The sequence below is a fragment of the Phocoena sinus genome, chromosome 9 (genome assembly GCF_008692025.1).
Source record: "Phocoena sinus isolate mPhoSin1 chromosome 9, mPhoSin1.pri, whole genome shotgun sequence".
NCBI lineage: Eukaryota > Metazoa > Chordata > Mammalia > Artiodactyla > Phocoenidae > Phocoena > Phocoena sinus.
This window is the reverse complement of record NC_045771.1, coordinates 57,294,119-57,316,820: the sequence shown is the minus strand read 5'-3', so window position 1 is coordinate 57,316,820 and position 22,702 is coordinate 57,294,119. Positions and strand designations below refer to the sequence as shown.

The following is a 22,702-nucleotide window of genomic DNA, read 5'->3' as shown; positions in this document are numbered from 1 at the left end:
GTATGTTTTAAAAGTACCACATACCCCATTAGAAGCCAGGACGTCTTCTGTTTCTTCATCTTTGTGGTCAGCCTGAATTTCAAATGGATTCCCACCACTACAGTACTGCTCAAACAAGGTTACCATTTTTGAGGAAGTTGAGGATGGCTGCTTATTGGGTGAAACTGATGGGGAACGTGACTGTTCCATGAATTTAAATTCCTAGATGTTTTAAAAAAAAAAAAAAGGAGCCAGATCCCTTTTAGCCACAACAATAAAATTCAAGTACATAAACATATTCCATCAATGCAGATGTAGTTAGTATAGAAAACAATCCTATTCTTTAGGTTATTCTTTTTTTTTTAGGTTATTCATTTTTAAATCTTGCAAGTTATCTGAAAGCACAAACTTGGACATACATGTTCAAAGGTTTTCCTAAAGACAACTCAGTCGCTGATGTCACTTAAAACAGTGTTATCTGCGTCAAGCTACTTTTGGCTTACTTTATGGAACTCCACAGAAAATTTTTTTAAATAACTTCATTTGAATAATAATTCTAAAAATTTTTACATAACAGCAAAAGTCCTAGTACAGTACAGTTTTAATAAAGTCATTCATAAAAACTAATTGTTAAGTCAAATAGCTTGCACCATTTGAGATACTCTATGTGAATACACTGAAATCCAAGCATAAAAGATATACCTTTCTTTGTTATATTGATGTCTATAAACTTTCATTTATTTTTCTTCATATACCAAGAAGCTGACAACAAAAATACATGCTGAGGTCAGATGATACATCTTCTAGTCCTAGCTTGACTTTAATCCATTATATTCCATTAACTTCCTATATAATATTGGGAATGTCCCCTGATTCCCTATGCCTCCATTTCCTCATCTGTAAAATGAAAGGGTCGATCTAGATCAAAGAATCACAAACACCAAAACTAGAGAGTTATAGCACCCAGTCCAAATCACACACTTCTCAGATGAGGAAACTGAGGCAGTCCAGAAGGATTCAGGTCCAAGTTCAAGATTATACAGCTAATTAGAGGAAGAGATGGAATAATGGCTAAAGTTCTTTAGAATTACAAAACTCTTGATTTAATGATTTTTAACAAAAATTTAGTACACATTTTTCTTATACATTTTAATCATTTTAATATTATTCCCCAATTTAAAATTTTTCATATTCAGAGATAATCTTCTTTAAAATTACATTGGTTTACTAAGTTTCAAATGATGTGTTTAGTTTCTTTTTAAATTGCAGCTACACATTAAATCAGATCCACAATAATGCTTAAAAATCAGGCCATTACAGGCTTCCCTGGTGGCACAGTGGTTGAGAGTCCGCCTGCTGATGCAGGGGACACGGGTTTGTGCCCTGGTCCGGAAGATCCCACATGCCACGGAGCGGCTGGGCCCGTGAGCCATGGCCACTGAGCCTGCGCGTCCGGAGCCTGTGCTCCGCAACGGGAGAGGCCACAACAGTGAGAGGCCCGCGTACCGCAAAAAAAAAAAAAAAAAAGAAATCAGGCCATTATTTTTAAAATTCTAAACAAGGGGTGACTATAATAAGACAAAAAATTTTTAAAACAAAATCTACAGGAATACATGTGTCAAATGAATACTATCTCAGCTGTAAATAGCTTTCAATGTAATTACTTTTTTCCCCCATTGTGGTTACAACATGAGATCTACCATTAAAAAAACTTTTAAGTGCACAGTATAGTACTGTTAACTACAGGCAAAATGTTGTATATCATAGATCTCTAGAACTTACTCATCTTACATAACTGAAACTTCAAGGTAACCACTTTAAAGGATATAATGCTCACTTGGATGGAAATGTTTCAACGTACCTTGTAAAAAAGTTGTTTTCTAATTACAGCAAGTTTATATACACGTGTACCCCCCCCCCCCCCACACACACAAATTGATGGTTAACTACAAATTCAAATAAAAGTATTTAAATAGAGATTCTAAAATCAATGCTGGAATTCTAAATAATGTTAAGGAATCATCTTAATTTAATAACTCTAAATAATGTTAAAATTAATGTTAACTTGATTGTCTTTAAAGTATTTATTAATCAACATGTTTCAGTATATTTAATATTTCCACATTAGGAAAGCAATATGATAAACCTGGATGAGAAGTAAGCTATTATACAATATGAGCATAAACACTGTCCCTTTAAAAAAACTTTTAATCATGTATTCTTTACATTTATCCAGGAATAAGAAAATTCTTTCTAGAAAGCCATTTCTTCTAAAGGCAAAAACTACACACTCAACTTTCTAAACAGGGATCTAAATTTATATACTGTATTCTGATATTTGATATTTGTCAGATAGGACATGGTCTACCACACAAGAAATATTTATCTATAATATGTTTCAACGAAGAGAAAAAAAAATAAAGATATTTTCACATATTACATTATAGGATTCAAGGAATCAATTAACTAATAAAACTTAGTTATGTTTTTTTTTATAAGTGCCTCTTTTATCTCTGAGGCATTTTCTCATTACAGACAAATTTATGAGTTGCAGCATAAATTCAGAACCTATTAGACCCTTTAAGAAATGACAAATATTCTGCAAATATAAGCATTTTCATTAAAGACCATCAAAATATAACTGATTTTTCTGCAAAATTTAAATGAAGCAGTAGACCCTCTTCTGAAATCTAAAGAAAACAAATTATTTTAATTGTGACTCTTTTCAGGCAAAGGAGTTTTCCTCAAGTGTATAAAATTTGTAAAAAGAGACAGATTCTGACATCCATTAAAGTATCACCTTGTAAAAGAGGCTTATTATTAATCACTTTTAAGGAAAAAAGGAAAGGCACTATTTCTTAATTTAATTATTTTATAAATGTTTCCATATATATGGTTTGCTTTTAAAGATGACTACATAAAAGACTGATTTATTTGCTCTTAAACTTACATGAAGCTGCAAGATGCTGAAATTTGACTTAACAGGACAAAGTTCCCAGGTTTCATTTTCTAGAAACATTCTCAGTTCATCAAGCCGTGTTCTTAAAAAAAGAAAATGAATACTCCAAAAAATAAGAAAAGTACACTGCACACAAGAATATAACAAAAACTATTATAGAGTTATCATCATGATCATAATCAACTTTGAAAACCCATTCAGACCAACACAGTAAACACTTTTACATACTTGTTAATATCTTATCATCTGTAAGAGAAAACCCACAAATATTTACTAAACTCAGAATATTTTTACTATATTGCAAAAATAATGAATGCATAGGAAGTGATATTTTTCTTAAGGGACTAAACTAAAAGCTACTCACCAACTCATGTACTTAAGACATCCTTAGCTATTAGTGCCAAAAAAAAACCAAGAAATAATTTATAGGGTTTATAAAACCACAAATGCTAATACATGTTTTATGCTAAAAAGCATAGATCTTAATCATTCTTACTAAGCCAAAAGATCAAGTTGATTATCACTATCTAAATATATTTTAGCTCAGGGTCTATCTATCTCCACACAGCATTTACCAATTAAATTAGCAAGTATGGCACTTAAATTAGCAAGTAGTCACATGTCATACTGATTTCTTCTTTCTTTAATGCTATTGCTCTTACTGTCTCTCCTGAGTAATCAGTACATTATAGGAGCAATTCCAGAAAAACAAATACTTCCTTCCTGTTAACCCAGGAAACAAAGGGTCAGGGTCTTCCCTATTCTTTCTTCTTCCTGCAACAAGCCTCATTGTTGTTTCCAAAATCAAGCTAAAAACAAAATCTAGATTTTTTTTAAATCCACAGGTTCTAAAGTAAAGAGGGAATAAACAGTAAAATCTGTGAAAAGCAGAAATTGCTCCAAATATTAGAGTTAACAGACAAGGACTTTAAGATAACTACTATAAATAAGTTAAATAAAATAGAGAAAAAGATGCACAAAATGGACAGAAATGAAAATTTTAAAGCATTGTAATAATAAAAACAAAAAAGAATCAAACAAATGTTCTATAACCAAAAAAATACAATACCTCAAATTAAAAACTGATTGAGTAAGTCAAACAGCAGAAGACAGGAATAATGAACTCGAAGACAGTGCAACAGAAAATATCCAAACTGAAGCACAAATGGAAAAAGAAAAATGGAAGAAAGAGAAAAGATCGTAAGAGATATGGGAGACACATTCAAAACATCTAGTATGCATGCAACTGTATGGAGAGGAGAAAGAGAAAGAGCAAAAGCAATATTTGAAGATGTAGGTAATGACTGAGGATTTGGCAAAAGTGATTGTCTCCATACCTATCACCATATACAAAAATTAACTAAAATGAATCACAGATCTAATGTAAGAACTAAAACTATAAAGTTTACAACTCTTAGAATTCTACATTAAAAAGATAAATAACCCAATTTTTAAATGGGCAAAGGCTTTGAACAGACATTTTTGCAAAGGAGATATATAAATGATCAGTAAGTACATAAAAAGATGCTGAACATCATCACTCATCAGGGAAATATAAATCCAAACCATAATGAGGTACCACTTCACAACCACCAGGATAGCTATAATCAAAGAGACAGTAACAGGTACGAGCAAGGATTTGGAGAAATTAGAACTCTTATATAGTGCTGGTGGAAACATAAAATGGTGCAGCCCCTTTGGGAAACTTTGGTAGTTCCTCAAAATATTAAACATAGAATTACCGTATTACCCACCAATTTCACTCTGTATTGGTTTCCTGTGGCAGCTATAACAAATTAACAAAAACTGGGTGACTTATAACAACAAAAATTATAATCTCACAATTCTGGAGCCCAGAAGTCTGAAATCACAAGGTTGAAATCAAGCTGTCAGCAGGGATACACTCTCTCCAGAAACTCTAGAAGAGAATCTGTTCCTTGCCTCTTCCAATTTACGGTGGTTGCTGCCATTCCTTGGCTAGTGGCCACAGCACTCCAATCTCCGCCTGTCTTCACATAACCTTCTCCTGCATATGTGTATGTCTTTTCCTCTGTGTCTATATCAAGTCCCCTTCTGTCTCCCTTTAACTGTGATTGCATTTAGGGCCCATCCAGATAATCCAAGATAACCTCCTCATTACAAGACCATTAATTTAGTCACATCTACAAAACACTTTTTCCAAATAAAGTAACATTTACAGTTTCCAGGTATTAGGACCTGACTTTTTTGTGGGGGTGGGGAGTAGGGAGGAGGGGAACGGGGAAATGACCTGTCAGACTACCAAACACTCCCAGGTACATACCCAAAGAACTGATAATATATGTCTATGCAAAAACTTATACACAAGGGGGCGGAGTCAAGATGGCAGACTAGGAGGACACGGATTCATGTGTCCGCACAACTAGGGCATCTACCAGGCACCGGTGAGGGACCACAGACACCTAAGGGGATGGGAGGAACCCACAGTGACCAGGTAGGACGTGGGGCATGGGGGGTGAGGGGGAGGGGAAGCAGAGGTGGGACGGGACTGGCACCCCTGAAGAGCAGCTGGAGGAGAGGAAGGGATCTCATACCCAAAGGGGGAAATTGGGGGACCACCAGGAAGACAAAGGAGCAAAAGGGAGCGTGGCCAGGTCTCCCCTGCCCACTTGGGCCCCCAGGAGCCTGCTGAGATCCTGGGCCTGATCCTCTGCCCACCGAGGCCCCCTCCAGCCACGTGGGTCCTAAGGGAGTGGGAGGGAGGGAACGGGGAGCAAAAGTAAAGGCCAGACCTCTAGGACTGGCACCCCTGAGGGGTGGCTGGGGGAGGGGAGGAGTTCCTACACCAGGCGGGACACACCCATGGTTAGGGGTCCAGCGGGGACTGGGGAGACCCCGGGGGAGATGGGGAGTGGGGGCGTGGAGGAATGGAAGGGAACGGGGCCAGAGCTTTCCCTGTCCACTTAGGCACTGGGAAGCCTGTTGGGCTCCTGGGCCTAATCCTATGCCCTTGGAGTCTCCCTCCTGCCTGCAGAGCCCAAGCCCCACCCCTACACCCACACCCAGGGCCCTACCTCTATACTCGGAGACGCCCTCTGAGACCCCCTCCAATGTGCTGGGCCTAAACCCCACCCACACACCCTCACCCAGGGCCTTACCTCCAAACTCAGAACTCCACACTGCAGAGGCCCTCCTTTCCACATGCTGCCTCTCCCCTTCCCTGCAGGTCCTAAGCAGAGGCCGTGCCCTACACTCAAACATCAACCCCCCACCTGTCTAGGTCTCACTCTACTGTAAACCCCACCCCTGCCTGAGTTCCACTCCCATAGCCAAGGCTTTTTTTTTTTTTTTTTCCCTCTTTTAGATTGGGGTTCTGTTTTACCTTGTTGATTCATTGTTCTTGATTCATTTATATTTTTATTATTCCTAATAAATCTTTTATTTTTCTAATTTTACTTTATTCTTTATACTTTGTTATTGCTCTCTCCATTTGTCTTGTTCCCCCTGCACGGCCCCCCTCCTTTTTTTCTTTTTTCTGTTGTCATTTTATTTTACATTACTGCAGTTGTTTCAATTATATTTTTACTTTTCATAATTTATTTTTTATTTTTCTAATTTTATTTTGTTTTTTATTCTTTGATATTGTACTGCTCCTTTTTTTTTTTTTTCTTTTTTTTGCTGCACCATGTGGCTTGCAGGATCTTGGCTCCCAGGCCAGAGGTCAGCCCAAGCTCCTATGGTGGGAGCTCTGAGTCCAAACCACTGGACTAACAGAGAACCTCAGACCCCAGGGAACATTAATCAGAGTGAGGCCTCCTGGAGGTCCTAATCTCAGCACAAAGACCCAGCTCTATCCAACTGCCTGCAAACTCCAGTGCTGGACGCCTCAGGCCAAACAATCAGTAAGACAGGAATACAGCCCCACCCATAAAAAAAAAAAAAAAAAAAGAAATGACAAAAAAATACGTTACAGACAAAGGAGCAAGGTAAAAACCTACAAGACCAAATAAATGAAAATGAAATAGGCAACCTCCCTGAAAAAGAATTCAGAGTAATGATAAAGATAATCCAAAGTCTGAGAAACAGAATTGAGAAAATACAAGAAACATTTAACAAGGATCTAGAAGAACTAAGCAAACAAACAGTGATGAACAACACAATAACTTAACTTAAAAATACTCTAGAAGGAATCAATAGCAGAATAACTGAGGGAGATGAACAGATAAGTGAGCTGGAATATAAAATGGTGGAAATAACAAACAGGGAACAGAATAAAGAAAAGAGAATGAAAAGAACTGAGGACAGTCTCAGAGACCTCTGGGACAACTTTAAACGCACCAATATTCGAATTATAGGGGGCCCAGAAGAAGACAAAAAGAAAGGGTATGAGGGGTTCCCTGGTGGCGCAGTGGTTGACAGTCCGCCTGCCGATGCAGGGGACACGGGTTCGTGCCCTGGTCCGGGAAGATCCCACATGCCGTGGAGCGGCTAGGCCCGTGAGCCATGGCCACTGAGCCTGCATGTCCGGAGCCTGTGCTCTGCAACAGGAGAGACCACAACACTGAAAGGCCCGCGTGCTACAAAAAAAAAAAGGGGGGGGTGGTCTGAGAAAATATTTGAAGAGATTATAGTTGAAAACTTCCATATCATGGGAAAGGAAACAGTCAATCAAGTCCAGGAAGCACAGAGTCCCATAGCGGATACACACAAAGAGAAACACAGAGACACATTAACTCAAACTACCAAAAATTAAACAAAGAAAAAATATTAAAAGCAGTAAGTGAAAAGCAACAAATAACATACATGGTTAACAGTTGATCTTTCAGCAGAAACTCTGCAAGCCAGAAGCGAGTGGCAGGACACATTTTAAGTGATGAAACAGAAAAACCTACAAACAAGATTACTCTACACAGCAAGGATCTCATTCAAATTTGATGGAGAAATTAAAACCTTTACAGACAAGCAAAAGTTAAGAGAATTCAGCACCACCAAACCAGCTTCACAACAAATGCTAAAGGAACTTCTCTAGGTAGGAAACACAAGAGAAGGAAAAGACCTACAAAAACAAAACAATTAAGGAAATGGTAATAGGAACATATATATCAATAATTACCTTAAATTTAAATGCATTACATACTCCAAACAGGGCTTCCCTGGTGGCGCTGTGGTTAGGAATTTGCCTGCCAATGCAGGGGACACAGGTTCAAGCCCTCGTCCGGAAAGATCCCACATGCCGCGAAGCAAATAAACCCATGTGCCACAACTACTGAGCCTGTGCTCTAAAGCTCGCGAGCCACAACTGAGTTCGCGTGCCACAACAACTGAAGTCCGCATGCCTAGAGCCCATACTCCATAAAAGAGAAACCACAACAATGAGAAGCCCGTGCACCACAACAAAAACCCAATGCAGCCAAAAATATATAAATAAAATAACTAAATTTATGAAAATAAATAAATAAATAAATAAATAAAATCCTCCAACCAAAAGATAAAGACTGGTTAAACGGATACAAAAACAAGACCCGTATATATACTGTCTACAAGAAACCCACTTCAGACCTAGGGACACATACTGACTTCAAGTGAGGGGATGGAAAAAGATATTCCTTGAAAATGGAAATCAAAAGAAAGCTGGAGTAGCAATTCTCATATCAAACAAAATAGACTTTAAAACAAAGACTATTACAAGAGACAAAGAAGGACACTATATAATGATCAAGGGATCAATCCAAGAAGATATAACTGTAAATATTTATGCACCCAACATAGGAGCACCTCAGTACATAAGGCAAATGCTAACAGCCATAAAAGGGGAAATCGACAGTAACATAATCAGAGTAGGGTACTTTAACACCCCACTTTCACCAATGCACAGATCATCCAAAATGAAAATAAATAAGGAAACACAAGCTTTAAATGACACATTAAACAAGATGGACTTAACTGATATTTATAGGACATTCCATCCAAAACCAACAGAATACACTTTCTCCTCAAGTGCTCATGGAACATTCTCCAGGATAGACCATATCTTGGGTCACAAATCAAGTCTTGGTAAATTTAAGAAAACTGAAATAATATCAAGTATCTTTTCTGACCACTACGCTATGACACTCGATATCAATCACAGGAAAAAACCTGTAAAAAATACAAACACATGGAGGCTAAAAAACATGCTACTAAATAAACAAGAGATCACTGAAGAAATCAAAGAGGAAATCAAAAATACCTCAAAACAAATGACAATGAAAACAAGACAATGCAAAACCTATGGGATGCGGCAAAAGCAGTTCTAAGAGGCAAGTTTATAGCAATACAAGCCTACCTCAAGAAACAAAAATGTCAAATAAACAACCTAACCTTACAACTAAAGAAATTAGAGAAAGAACAAGAAAAACCCCAAAGTTAGCAGAAGGAAAGAAATCATAAAGATCAAATCAGAAATAAATGAAAAAGAAATGAAGGAAACAATAGCAAGGATCAATAAAACTAAAAGCTGGTTCTTTGAGAAGGTAAACAAAACTGAAAAACCATAAGCCAGACTCACCAGGAAAAAAAGGGAGAAGACTCAAATCAACCAAATTAGAAATGAAAAAGGAGAAGTAACACCTGACACTGCAGAAATAAAAATCATGAGAGATTACTACAAGCATCTATATGCCAATAAAATGGACAACCTAGAAGAAATGGACAAATTCTTAAAAAAGCACAACCTTCTGAAACTGAACCAGGAAGAAATACAAAATATAAACAGACCAATCACAAGCACTGAAATTGAGACAGTGATTAAAAATCTTCCAACAAACAAAAGCCCAGGACCAGTTGGCTTCACAGGCAAATTCTATCAAGCATTTAGAAAAGAGCTAACACCTATCCTTCTCAAACTCTTCCAAAATAGAGCAGAGGGAGGAACACTCCCAAACTCATTCTACTAGGCCACCATCACTCTGATATGAAAACCAGACAAAGATGTCACACAAAAAGAAAACTACAGGCCAATATCACTGATGAACATACATGCAAAAATCCTCAACAAAATACTAGCAAACAGAATCCAACAACACATTAAAAGGATCATACACCATTGAGGAGGGGATGATGGCAGAAGAGTAAGACACGGAGATCACCTTCCTCCCCACAGATACATCAGAAATATATCTACACGTGCAACAACTCCTACAGAACACCTACTGAATGCTGGCAGAAGATCTCACACCTCCCAAAAGGCAAGACACCTCCCACGTACCTGGGTAGGGCAAAAGAAAAAAGAATAAACAGAGACAAAAGAATAGGGACAGGACCTGCACCAGTGGGAGGGAGCTGTTAAGGAGGAAAGGTTTCCACACACTAGGAAACACCTTCGCGGGCAGAGACTCCAAGTGGCGGCGGGGGTGAACTTTGGCACCCCAGAGGAGAGCGCAGCAACAGGGGTGCAGAGGGCAAAGCAGTTAGATTCCCGCACAGAGGCTCGGCGCCGACCGGCACTCACCAACCCGAGAGGCTTGTCTGCTCACCCGCCAGGGCAGGCGGGGCTGCGAGCTCGGGCTCGGGCTCTGGTCAGAGCTCAGGTAGAGGACTGGGGTTGGCAGCGTGAACACAGCCTGAAGGGGCTAGTGCGCCACGGCTAGCCGGGAGGGAGTCCGGGAAAAGTCTGGACCTGCCGAAGAGGCAAGAGACTTTTTCTTCCCTCTTTGTTTCCTGGTGCGCGAGGGGAGGGGATTAAGAGCACTGCTTAAAGGAGCTTCAGAGACAGGCGCGAGCCGCGGCTGAGAGCGTGGACCCCAGAGACGGGCAGGAGACGCTAAGGCTGCTGCTGCTGCCGCCGCCAAGAAGCCTGTGTGCGAGCACAGGTCACTATCCACACCTCCTTTCCGGACAGCCTGTGCAGCTCGCCACTGCCGGATTCCCGGGATCCAGGGACAACTTCCCCGGGAGAATACACGATGAGCCTCAGGCTGGTGCAACATCACATTGGCGGCTGCTGCCACAGGGTCACCCCACACTCCATGCCCCTCCCTCCCCCCGGCGTGACTGAGCCAGAGCCCCCGAATCAACGGCTCCTTTAACCCTGTCCTGTCTGAGCGAAAAGCGCCCTCTGGCGACCTACACTTAGAGGCGGGGCCAAATCCAAAGCTGAGCCCCGGAGAGCTGTGAGAACAAAGGAGACAAAGGGAAATCTCTCCCAGCAGCTTCAGAAGCTGTGGATTAAAGCTCCACAATGAACTAGATGTACCCTGCAACTGTGGAATACCTGAATAGACAACGAATCATCCCAAATTGAGAAGGCGGACTTTGAGAGCAAGATTTATGATTTTCCCCCTTTTTCCTCTTTTTGTGAGTGTGTATGCTTCTGTGTGAGATTTTGTCTGTATAGCTTTGCTTCCACCATTTGTCCTAAGGTTCTATCTGTCTGTTTTTAAATTTTTTCTTAATTATTTTTTAATTAATAACTTTATTTTACTCTATTTTATTTTAATTTATATTCTTTCTATCTTTTTTCTTTCCTTCCCTCCTTCCTTCCTTCCCTCCTCCCACCGTCCCTCCCTCCCTCCCTCCTACCTTTCTTTCCTTCTTTCCTTTCTTTCTTCCTTCCTACCCTCCTTTCTTTCTTTCTTTCTTTCTTTCTTTCTACTTCTACTAATTCTTTCTCTCTACTTTTTCTCCCTTTTATTCTGAGCCATGTGGATGAAAGGCTCTTGGTGCTGCAGCCAGCAGTCAGTGCTGTGCCTCTGAGGTGGGAGAGCCAACTTCAGGACACTGGTCAACAAAAGACCTGCCAGCTCCACATAATACCAAACAGCGAAAATCTCCCAGAGATCTCCATCTCAACACCAGCACCCAGCTTCACTCAACGACCAGCAAGCTACACTGCTGGACACCCTATGACAAACAACAAAACAGGAACAAAACCCCACCCATTAGCAGAGAGGCTGCCTAAAATCATAATAAGTCCACAGACACCCCAAAACACACCACCAGACATGGACCTGCCCACCAGCAAGACAAGATCCAGCCTCATCCACCAGAACACAGGAACTACTCCCCTCCACCAGGAAGCCTACACAACCCACTGAACCAACCTTAGCCACTGGGGACAGACACCAAAAACAATGAGAACTATGAACCTGCAGCCTGCAAAAAGGAGACCCCAAACACAGTAAGATAAGCAAAATGAGAAGACAGAAAAACACACAGCAGATGAAGGAGCAAGATAAAAACCCACCAGACCTAACAAATGAAGAGGAAATAGGCAGTCACCTGAAAAAGAATTCAGAATAATGATAGTAAAGGTGGTCAAAAATCTTGGAAATAGAATAGACAAAATGCAAGAAACATTTAACAGGAACCTAGAAGAACTGAAGATGAAACAAACAATGATGACCAACACAATAAATGAAATAAAAAATACTCTAGATGGAATCAATACCAGAATAACTGAGGCAGAAGAACGGATAAGTGACCTGGAAGAAAACATAGTGGAAATAACTACTGCAGAGCAGAATAAAGAAAAAAGAATGAAAAGAACTGAGGACAGTCTCAGAGACCTCTGGGACAACTTTAAACACACCAACATTCGAATTACAGGAGTTCCAGAAGAAGAAGAGAAAAAGAAAGGGACTGAGAAAACATTTGAAGGGATTATAGTTGAAAACTTCCCTAATATGGGAAAGGAAATAGTTAATCCAGTCCAGGAAGCACAGAGAGTCCCATACAGGATAAATCCAAGGAGAAATATGCCAAGACACATATTAATCAAACTGTCAAAAATTAAATACAAAGAAAGCATATTAAAAGCAGCAAGAGAAAAATAACACACAACGGAATCCCCATAAGGTTAACAGCTGATCTTTCAGCAGAAACTCTGCAAGCCAGAAGGGAGTGGCAGGACATATTTAAAGTGATGAAGGAGAAAAACCTGCAACCAAGACTACTCTACCCAGCAAGGATCTCATTCAGATTTGATGGAGAAATTAAAACCTTTACAGACAAGCAGAAGTTCAGAGACTTCAGCACCACCAAACCAGCTTTACAACAAATGCTAAAGGAACTTCTCTAGGCAAGAAACACAAGAGAAGGAAAAGACCTACAATAACGAACCCAAAACAATTTAGAAAATGGGAATATGAACATACACACCGATAATTACCTTAAATGCAAATGGTCTAAATGCTCCCACGAAAAGACATAGATTGGCTGAGTGGATACAAAAACAAGACCCATATATATGCTGCCTACAAGAGACCCACTTCAGACCTAGAGACACATACAGACTGAAAGGAAGGGGATGGAAAAAGATATTCCATGCAAATGGAAACCAAAAGAAAGCTGGAGTAGCAATTCTCATATCAGACAAAATAGACTTTAAAGTAAAGACTATTACAAGTGACAAAGAAGGACACTACATAATGATCAAGGGATGGATCCAAGAAGAAAATATAACAATTATAAATATTTATCCACCCAACACAGGAGCACCTCAATACATAAGGCAAATACTAACAGCCATAAAAGGGGAAATCGACAGTAACATATTCATAGTAGGGGACTTTAACACCCCACTTACACCAATGGACAGATCATCCAAAATGAAAATAAATAAGGAAACACAAGCTTTCAATGATACATTAAACAAGATGGACTTAATTGATCTTTATAGGACACTCCATCCAAAAACAACAGAATACACATTTTTCTCAAGTGCTCATGGAACATTCGCCAGGATAGATCATACCTTGGGTTACAAATCAAGTCTTGGTAAATTTAAGAAAATTGAAATTGTATCAAGTATCTTTTCCGACCACAATGCGACGAGACTAGATATCAATTACAGGAAAAGATCTGTAAAAAATACAAACACATGGAGGCTAAACAATACACTATTTACTAACGAAGTGATCACTGAAGAAATCAAAGAGGAAATCAAAATATACCTAGAAACAAATGACAGTGGAGACACGACGACCCAAAACCTATGAGATGCAGCAAAAGCAGTTCTAAGAGGGAAGTTTATAGCAATACAAGCCCACCTTAAGAAACTGGAAACATCTCAAATAAACAACCTAACCTTGCACCTCAAGCAATTAGAGAAAGATGAACAAAAAAACCCCAACGTTAGCAGAAGGAAAGAAATCATAAAAATCAGATAAGAAATAAATGAAAAAGAAATGAAGGAAATGATAACAAAGATCAATAAAACTAAAAGCTGGTTCTCTGAGAAGATAAACAAAATAGATAAACCATTAGCCAGACTCATCAAGAAAAAAAGGGAGAAGACACAAATCAATAGAATCAGAAATGAAAAAGGAGAAGTAACACCTGACACTGCAGAAATACAAAAGATCATGAGAGATTACTACAAGCAACTCTATGCCAATAAAATGGACAACCTGGAAGAAATGGACAAATTCTTAGAAATGCACAACCTGCCAAGACTGAATCAGGAAGAAATTGAAAATATGAACAGACCAATCACAAGCACTGAAATTGAAACTGTGATTTTAAAACCTCCAACAAACAAAAGCCCAGGACCAGATGGCTTCACAGGCAAATTCTATCAAACGTTTAGAGAAGAGCTAACACCTATAATTCTCAAACTCTTCCAAAATATAGCAGAGGGAGGAACACTCCCAAATTCCTTCTACAAGGCCACCATCACCTTGATACCAAAACCAGACAAGGATGTCACAAAGAAAGAAAACTACAGGCCAATATCACTGATGAACATAGATGCAAAAATCCTCAACAAAATACTAGCAAACAGAATCCAACAGCACATTAAAAGGATCATACACCATGATCAAGTGGGGTTTATTCCAGGAATGCAAGGATTCTTCAATATATGCAAATCAATCAATGTGATAAACCATATTAACAAATTGAAGGAGAAAAAACATATGATCATCTCAATAGATGCAGAGAAAGCTTTTGACAAAATTCAACACCCATTTATGATAAAAACCCTGCAGAAAGTAGGCATAGAGGGAACTTTCTGCAACATAATAAAGGCCATATATGACAAACCCACAGCCAACATCATCCTCAATGGTGAAAAACTGAAAGCATTTCCACTAAGATCAGGAACAAGACAAGGTTGCCCACTCTCACCACTCTTATTCAACATAGTTTTGGAAGTTTTAGCCACAGCAATCAGAGGAGAAAAGGAAATAAAAGGAATCCAAATCAGAAAAGAAGTAAAGCTGTCACTGTTTGCAGATGACATGATACTATATATAGAGAATCCTAAAGATGCTACCAGAAAACTACTAGAGCTAATCAATGAATTTGGTAACGTAGCAGGGTACAAAATTAATGCACAGAAATCTCTGGCATTCCTCTACACTAATGATGAAAAATATGAAAGCGAAATCAAGAAAACACTCCCATTTACCACGGCAACAAAAAGAATAAAATACCTAGGAATAAACCTACCTAAGGAGACAAAAAACCTGTATGCAGAAATTTGTAAGACACTGATGAAAGAAATTAAAGATGATACTAATAGATGGAGAGATATACCATGTTCTTGGATTGGAAGAATCAACATTGTGAAAATGACTCTACTACTACCCGAAGCAATCTACCGATTCAATGCAATCCCTAACAAACTACCACTGGCATTTTTCATAGAACTAGAACAAAAAATTTCACAATTTGTATGGAAACACAAAAGACCCCATAGCCAAAGCAATCTTGAGAACGAAAAATGGAGCTGGAGGAATCAGGCTCCCTGACTTCAGACTATACTACAAAGCTACAGTAATCAAGACAGTATGGTACTGGCACAAAAGCAGAAAGATAGATCAATGGAACAGGACAGAAAGCCCAGAGATAAGCGCACACACATATGGTCACCTTATCTTTGATAAAGGAGGCAGGAATGTACAGTGGAGAAAGGACAGCCTTTTCAATAAGTGGTGCTGGGAAAACTGGAGAGGTACATGTAAAAGTATGAGATTAGATCACTACCTAATACCATACACAAAAATAAGCTCAAAATGGATTAAAGACCTAAATGTAAGGCCAGAAACTATCAAACTCCTAGAGGAAAACATAGGCAGAACACTCTATGACATAAATCAAAGCAAGATCCTTTTAGACCCACCTCCTAGGGTTATGGAAATAAAAACATAATAAACAAATGGGACCTAATGAAACTTCAAAGCTTTTGCACAGCAAAGGAAACCATAAACAACACCAAAAGACAACCCTCAGAATGGGGGAAAATATTTGCAAATGAAGCAACTGACAAAGGATTAATTTCCAAAATTTACAAGCAGATCATGCAGCTCAATAACAAAAAAACAAACAACCCAATCCAAAGATGGGCAGAAGACCTAAATAGACATTTCTCCGAAGAAGATATACAGACTGCCAACAAACACATGAAAGAATGCTCAACATCATTAATCATTAGAGAAATGCAAATCAAAACTACAATGAGATATCATCTCACACCAGTCAGAATGGCCATCCTCAAAAAATCTAGAAACAATAAATGCTGGAGAGGGTGTGGAGAAAAGGGAACACTCTTGCACTGCTGATGGGAATGTGAATTGGTTCAGCCACTACGGAGAACAGTAGGGAGGTTCCTTAAAAAACTACAAATAGAAATACCATATGACCCAGCAATCCCACTACTGGGCATATACCCTGAGAAAACCATAATTCAAAAAGAGTCATGTACCAAAATGTTCATTGCAGCTCTATTTACAATAGCCCAGAGATGGAAACAATCTAAGTGCCCATCATCGGATGAATGGATAAAGAAGATGTGGCACATATATACAAAGGAATATTACTCAGCCATAAAAAGAAACGAAATTGAGCTATTTGTAATGAGGTGGATAGACCTAGAGTCTGTCATACAGAGTGAAGTAGGTCAGAAAGAGAAAAACAAGTACCGTATGCTAACACATATATATGGAATTTAAGAAAAAAAAAATGTCATCAAGAACCTAGGGGTAAGACAGGAATAAAGACACAGACCTACTAGAGAATGGACTTGAGGATATGGGGAGGGGGAAGGGTGAGCTGTGACAAAGCAAGAGAGAGGCATGGACATATATACACTACCAAACGTAAGTTAGATAGCTAGTGGGAAGCAGCCGCATAGCACAGGGAGATTGGCTCGAGGCTTTGTGACTGCCTGGAGGGGTGGGATAGGGAGGGTGGGAGGGAGGGAGATGCAAGAGGGAAGAGATATGGGAACATATGTATATGTGTAAGTGATTCACTTTGTTATAAAGCAGAAACTAATACACTATTGTAAAGCAATTATACCACAATAAAGATGTTAAAAAAAATAAAAAATAAAGTAAAAAAAAAAATCATACACCATGATCAAGTGGGGTTTATTAACCCAGGAATTCAAGGATTCTCCAATATATGCAAATCAATGTGATACACCATATTAACAAACTGAAGGGTAAAAACCATATGATAATCTTAATAGATGCATAAAAAGCTTTCTACAAAATTCAACACCAATTTATGATAAAACTCTCCAGAACGTAGGAATAGAGGGAACCTACATCAGGCCATATATGACAAACCAAATATGACAAGGCCATATATGACAAACCCACAGCCAACATCGTTCTCAACGGTGAATAACTGAAACCATTTTTTCTAAGATCAGGAAAAAGACAAGGTTGCACACTCTCACCACTATTATTCAACATCGTTTTGGGAGTTTTAGCCACAGCAATCAGAGACGGAAAAGAAATAAAAGAAATCCAAATCGGAAAAGAAATGGAAAGTTGCCACTGTTTCCCGATGACATGATACTATACATAGAGAATCCCAAAGATGCTACCAGAAAACTACTAGAGCTAGTCAATGAATTTGGTAAAGTAGCAGGATACAAAATTAATGCACAGAAATCTCTGGCATTCCTATACACTAATGATGAAAAATCTGAAAGAGAAATTAAGGAAACACTCCCATTTACCATTTCAACAAAAAGAATAAAATACCTAGGAGAAAACCTACCTAGGGAAACAAAAGACCTGTATGCAGAAAACTATTAGACACTGATGAAAGAAATTAAAGATGATACTAACAGATGCAGAGATATACCATGTTCTTGGATTGGAAGAATCAATATTGTGAAAATGACTATACTATCCAAAGCAGTATACAGATACAATGCAATCCCTATCAAATTACCGATGGCATTTTTTACAGAACAAATAATCTTAAAATTTATATGGAGACAGAAAAGACCCCAAAGAGCCAAAGCAGTCTTGAGGGAAAAAATGGAGCTGGAGGAATCGGACTCCCTGACTTCAGACTATACTACAAAGCTACAGTAATCAAGACAACATGGTACTGGCACAAAAACAGAAAGACAGATCAATGGAACAAGATAGAAAGCCCAGAGATAAACCAACGCACCTATGGTCAACTAATCTATGACAAAGGAGGCAAGGATATACAACAGAGAAAAGACAGTCTCCTCAATAAGTGGTGCTGGGAAAACTAGACAGCTACACATAAAAGAATGAAATTAGAACACTCCCTAACACCATACACAAAAATAAACTCAAAATGGATTTGAGACCTAAATGTAAGACCGGACACTATAAAACTCTTAGAGGAAAACATAGGAAGAACACTGTTTGACATAAAATCACAGCAAGATCTTTTTTGATCCACCTCCTAGAGTAATGGAAATAAAAACAAAACTAAACAAATGGGACCTAATGAAACTTCAAAGCTTTTGCAGAGCAAAGGAAACCATAAACAAGATGAAAAGACAGCCCTCAGAATGGGAGAAAATATTTGCAAATGAAGCAACTGACAAGGGATTAATCTCCAAAATATACAAGCAGCTCACGCAGCTCAATATCAAAACAACAAACAACCCAATCCAAAAACGGGCAGAAGACCTAAATAGACATTTCTCCAAAGAAGACATACAGATGGCCAACAAACATATGAAAGGATGCTCAACATTACTGATCATTACAGAAATGCTAATCAAAACTATAGTGAGGTATCACCTCTCACTAGTCAGAATGGCTATCATCAGAAAATCTACAAACAATAAATGCTGGAGAGGGTGTGGAGAAAAGGGAACCCTCTTGCACTGTTAGTGACAATGTAAATTGACACAGCCACTATGGAGGACAGTATGGAAGTTCCTTAAAAAACTAAAAATAGAACTACCATGCGACCCAGCAATCCCACTACTGGGCATATACGCTGAGAAAACCATAATTCAAAAAGAGTCAGGTTCCACAATGTTCACTGCAGCACTATTTACAATAGCCAGGACATGGAAGCAATCTAAGTGTCCATCAACAGATGAATGGGTAAAGAAGATGTGGCATATGTATACAATGGAATATTACTCAGCCATAAAAAGAAACGAAATTGAGTTATTTGTAGTGAGGTGGATGGACCTAGGGTCTCTCATACAGAGTGAAGAAAGTCAGAAAGAAAAAACAAATACCGTATGCTAACACATATATATGGAATCTAGAAAAAAAAACGTTCTGATGAACCTAGGGGCAGGACAGGAATAAAGATGCAGACATATAGAATGGACCTGAGGACACGGGGAAGGGGAAGGGTAAGCTGGGATGAAGTGAGAGAGTAGCACTGACAAAACACACTAACAAATGTAAAATGGATAGCTACTGGGAAGCAGCTGCATACCACAGGGAGATCAGCTCTGTGCTTTGTAACCCCCAAGAGGGGTGGGATAGAGAGGGTGGGAGGGAGATGCAAGAGGGAGGGGATATGGGGATATATATATGCATTTAGCTGATTCACTTTGTTGTATAGCAGAAACTAACACACCATAGTAAAGCAATTATACTCCAATAAAGATGTTTAAAAAAAAAAGAAAACTGTGTTGGATCTCTCATCTGCGGAAAAGGTATACTTTTATTCTGATTATTTTTGCATTTGTTGTTGTTTGAAGTTTCAGTGGGATTGTGGTTCCTTTGGTTGAGGGAAGAGAATTTTTTGGTTGAAGAGAGTGATGTTTTTAAATAAGTTTTATTTTTTTAATTAAAATTTTTTTTATAGTTTTTAAAGGTTAGTTTCCGTTTACAGTTACTACAAAATATTGGCTATATTCCTCATGTTGTACCATAAATCCTTATAGCTTAAACAAAACAAAAAACTTATACATGAACGTTCACAGCACCATCATTCATCACAGATAAAAAGTGAAAACAACCCAAATGTCCATTAACTGAGGAATGGATAAACAATGGTATACCTATACAATGGAATATTATTCACCAATAAAAAAGAAGGAAGTTCTGTTACATGCTCCAAAATGGATGAACCTTAAAAATATTATGCTAAGTGAAAGCCCAACACTAAAGGCCATAACGTATGATTCCCTTTATATGAAATGTTCGTATACAGGCAAATATCATAGGCAAATACATAGAGACAAAACTAAATAAGTGATTGTCAGGTGCTGCAGGAGAAGAGTAACAAAAAACTGGTACAGGGTTTCTTTATGGAGTGATAAAAATATTCTGAAATTAGATAGTGGTGAAAGTTGTTGCTGAATTATATACTTTAAAGGAGTGAATTTTGGGCATTTTTGGTATGTGACTTACATCTCAATAAAGCTATTATTACAATTATTGAGGTAGGCATGACTCTAAAATGCACTCTAAAATCCCTCAAGATTGTCTGCCCTAATTCCCAGGACTAAATGTGTTGAAGAACACCCCCATGATTACATTACCAAATATGGAAAAAAGATTTTGCCGATATAATTAAAATTACAGTTAGCTGCCTTGAGTTAATCAAATCAGAAATTATCCAGGTGGAACAAATCTAACTGAATAAGCCCTTTTAAGCAGTTTTTTCTCCTCCTGATAGCAGAAGGGGGAAGTCAGAGAGAATTGCTGGCTTTGAAAATGGAAGGGGTCAGGGGCAAGGACTGGAGAGCAGCTTCTAGAAGCTGAGAACACTTCTTAGCTGACAGGTAGCAAGAAAACAGAAACCTCAGTCCTAAAACCACAAGGAACTGAATTCTGCCAATGTCCTGAATGTGCTTAGATGCAGATTCTTCCTCAAAGTCTTCAGATAAAAGCCCAACCAACACCTTGATTTTGGCCCTCTGAAAACCTAAGCTGAGAACCTAGACAAGCTGATCCAGACTTCCACAGAACTGTGAGATAATAAATGGGTGTTGTTTTAAGCTGCTAAACTCACTGTAATCTATTACAGAATAATATAAAACTATTATGGTGATAAAAGATACCAACTCACAGACTGAAGCTTAGTTATTCCTACCCATAAAAAGTATAGAAAATAGAGGCTTCCCTGTGATTGAGGGTCCGCCTGCCAATGCAGGGGACATGGGTTCGTGCCCTGGTCCAGGAGGATCCCGCATGCTGCGGAGCGGCTGGGCTAGTGAGCCGTGGCTGCTGAGCCTGCGCGTCTGGAGCCTGTGCTCCGCAGCGGGAGAGGCCACATCAGTGAGAGGCCCGCGTACCGCAAAAAAAAAAAAAGTATAGAAAATAATACAGTAAGTAAAAGTATATATGACAAAAACATTAAAAGGTAAGAGATGGTAAGTTAGTTACAAAGTTGGTTCTCCCATTATTCTGGAAGTATATTAACTTAAGGTCAACTGGAACAGAACAGAAATGCATATTGGAATGTTGATGTTAACCACTATGAGAATATACATTTTAAACCTGAGAAAAACATATGAAAATTGAAAACATAGATGATCAAGCCAAAAGAAGGCAGAAAGAGAAAAAAATAAATGAAAAAAGTTATCTACACTTTCAGAAACCAAACAGCAATTGTGATGGGTTTAAACCCAACTATGCCAATAAATACATTAAATGAAAACGAAAAAAACAGTTCAATCAAAACACAAAAATCGTCAGATTGGATTTTAAAATAACAAAAAAAGACTACATGCTGTTTATAAGAGGCATACTTTACATATAAGATTGATATCAAAATAGGTCAGAAGCAAAACTAGATTGTAAGTAAAAATTACAGACAAGATTTCTTAAAATCAGGAACTAGGGTGGAATTTTCATCAAAATTTTTTTCTTCATCTGTTAAAATGATCAATGTGGTGTTTTCCCTGTAGCTGTTAATTAGTAAATTAAATTTATTAATTTTTAAAATTAGCCAACCTAGTTTTCCTGCAATAAACCCTGTCTTTTCACGATGTATTGTCGTTTTTAGATATCACTGGATATAATCTGCCAATCTTTTGTTCAGGATTTTTACACTTATGTTCTTATGAGGTACTAGCCTGTAACTTTTTTTTTATAATGTACTTGTTATGTTTTGGTATCAGTGCTACGATGGCCTCATAAAATAAGTTATAAAGCATTCCGTCCTTTTCTGTTCTCTGAAAGAGTTTATCTTGATATACTTCTGCCTTAAATGTTTAGCTGAATTGACCAGTGACAGCAGCAGGCCTGGAGATTTCTTTATGGAAATGCTTTGTAGCAAAGATTCAATTTCTTTAAAGATACAGGATTATTCAGATTTTCTATATTTTATTTTATCAGCTTATTAAGTATGTACAAGGAATTCGTTCTTTTCAATCTAAACTGTCAACTTTATCAGCATAAAGTTTATATCATTTTGTTTTATTTTTAATGTCTTAAGATGTGTAGATACCTTCTTTTTAACTGCTGATATAATTTGTGTTTCTTTTTCTTGCTCAGTCTTGCTAAGTAGCATTGTAGATTTCCATTATACATTTACTTTCTCTTTCATTGATTTCTGCTCTTGTAATTATCTTCCCTCTATTTTAGGTTTAATTTGCTGTCATTT

The 22,702-nt window shown here is 38.2% G+C and overlaps 1 protein-coding gene across 3 annotated transcripts in view; it reads right to left on the bottom strand.

Moving 5' to 3' along the window:
- VPS50 (VPS50 subunit of EARP/GARPII complex) overlaps positions 1–22,702 on the bottom strand; it is a 141,254-nt gene that overhangs the window by 42,067 nt on the left and 76,485 nt on the right. For all 3 annotated transcript variants that reach the window (XR_004351529.1, XM_032643673.1, XM_032643674.1), the window contains 2 exons: positions 2,930–3,020; positions 25–201 (listed from right to left, as the gene is read on the bottom strand). Coding sequence is in view for 2 of the 3 variants with exons in the window: in XM_032643673.1 (XP_032499564.1) it covers positions 25–201; positions 2,930–3,020 (268 nt within the window). In the remaining variant the exon portion in view is untranslated. The remainder of the gene's footprint in view (positions 1–24; positions 202–2,929; positions 3,021–22,702) is intronic.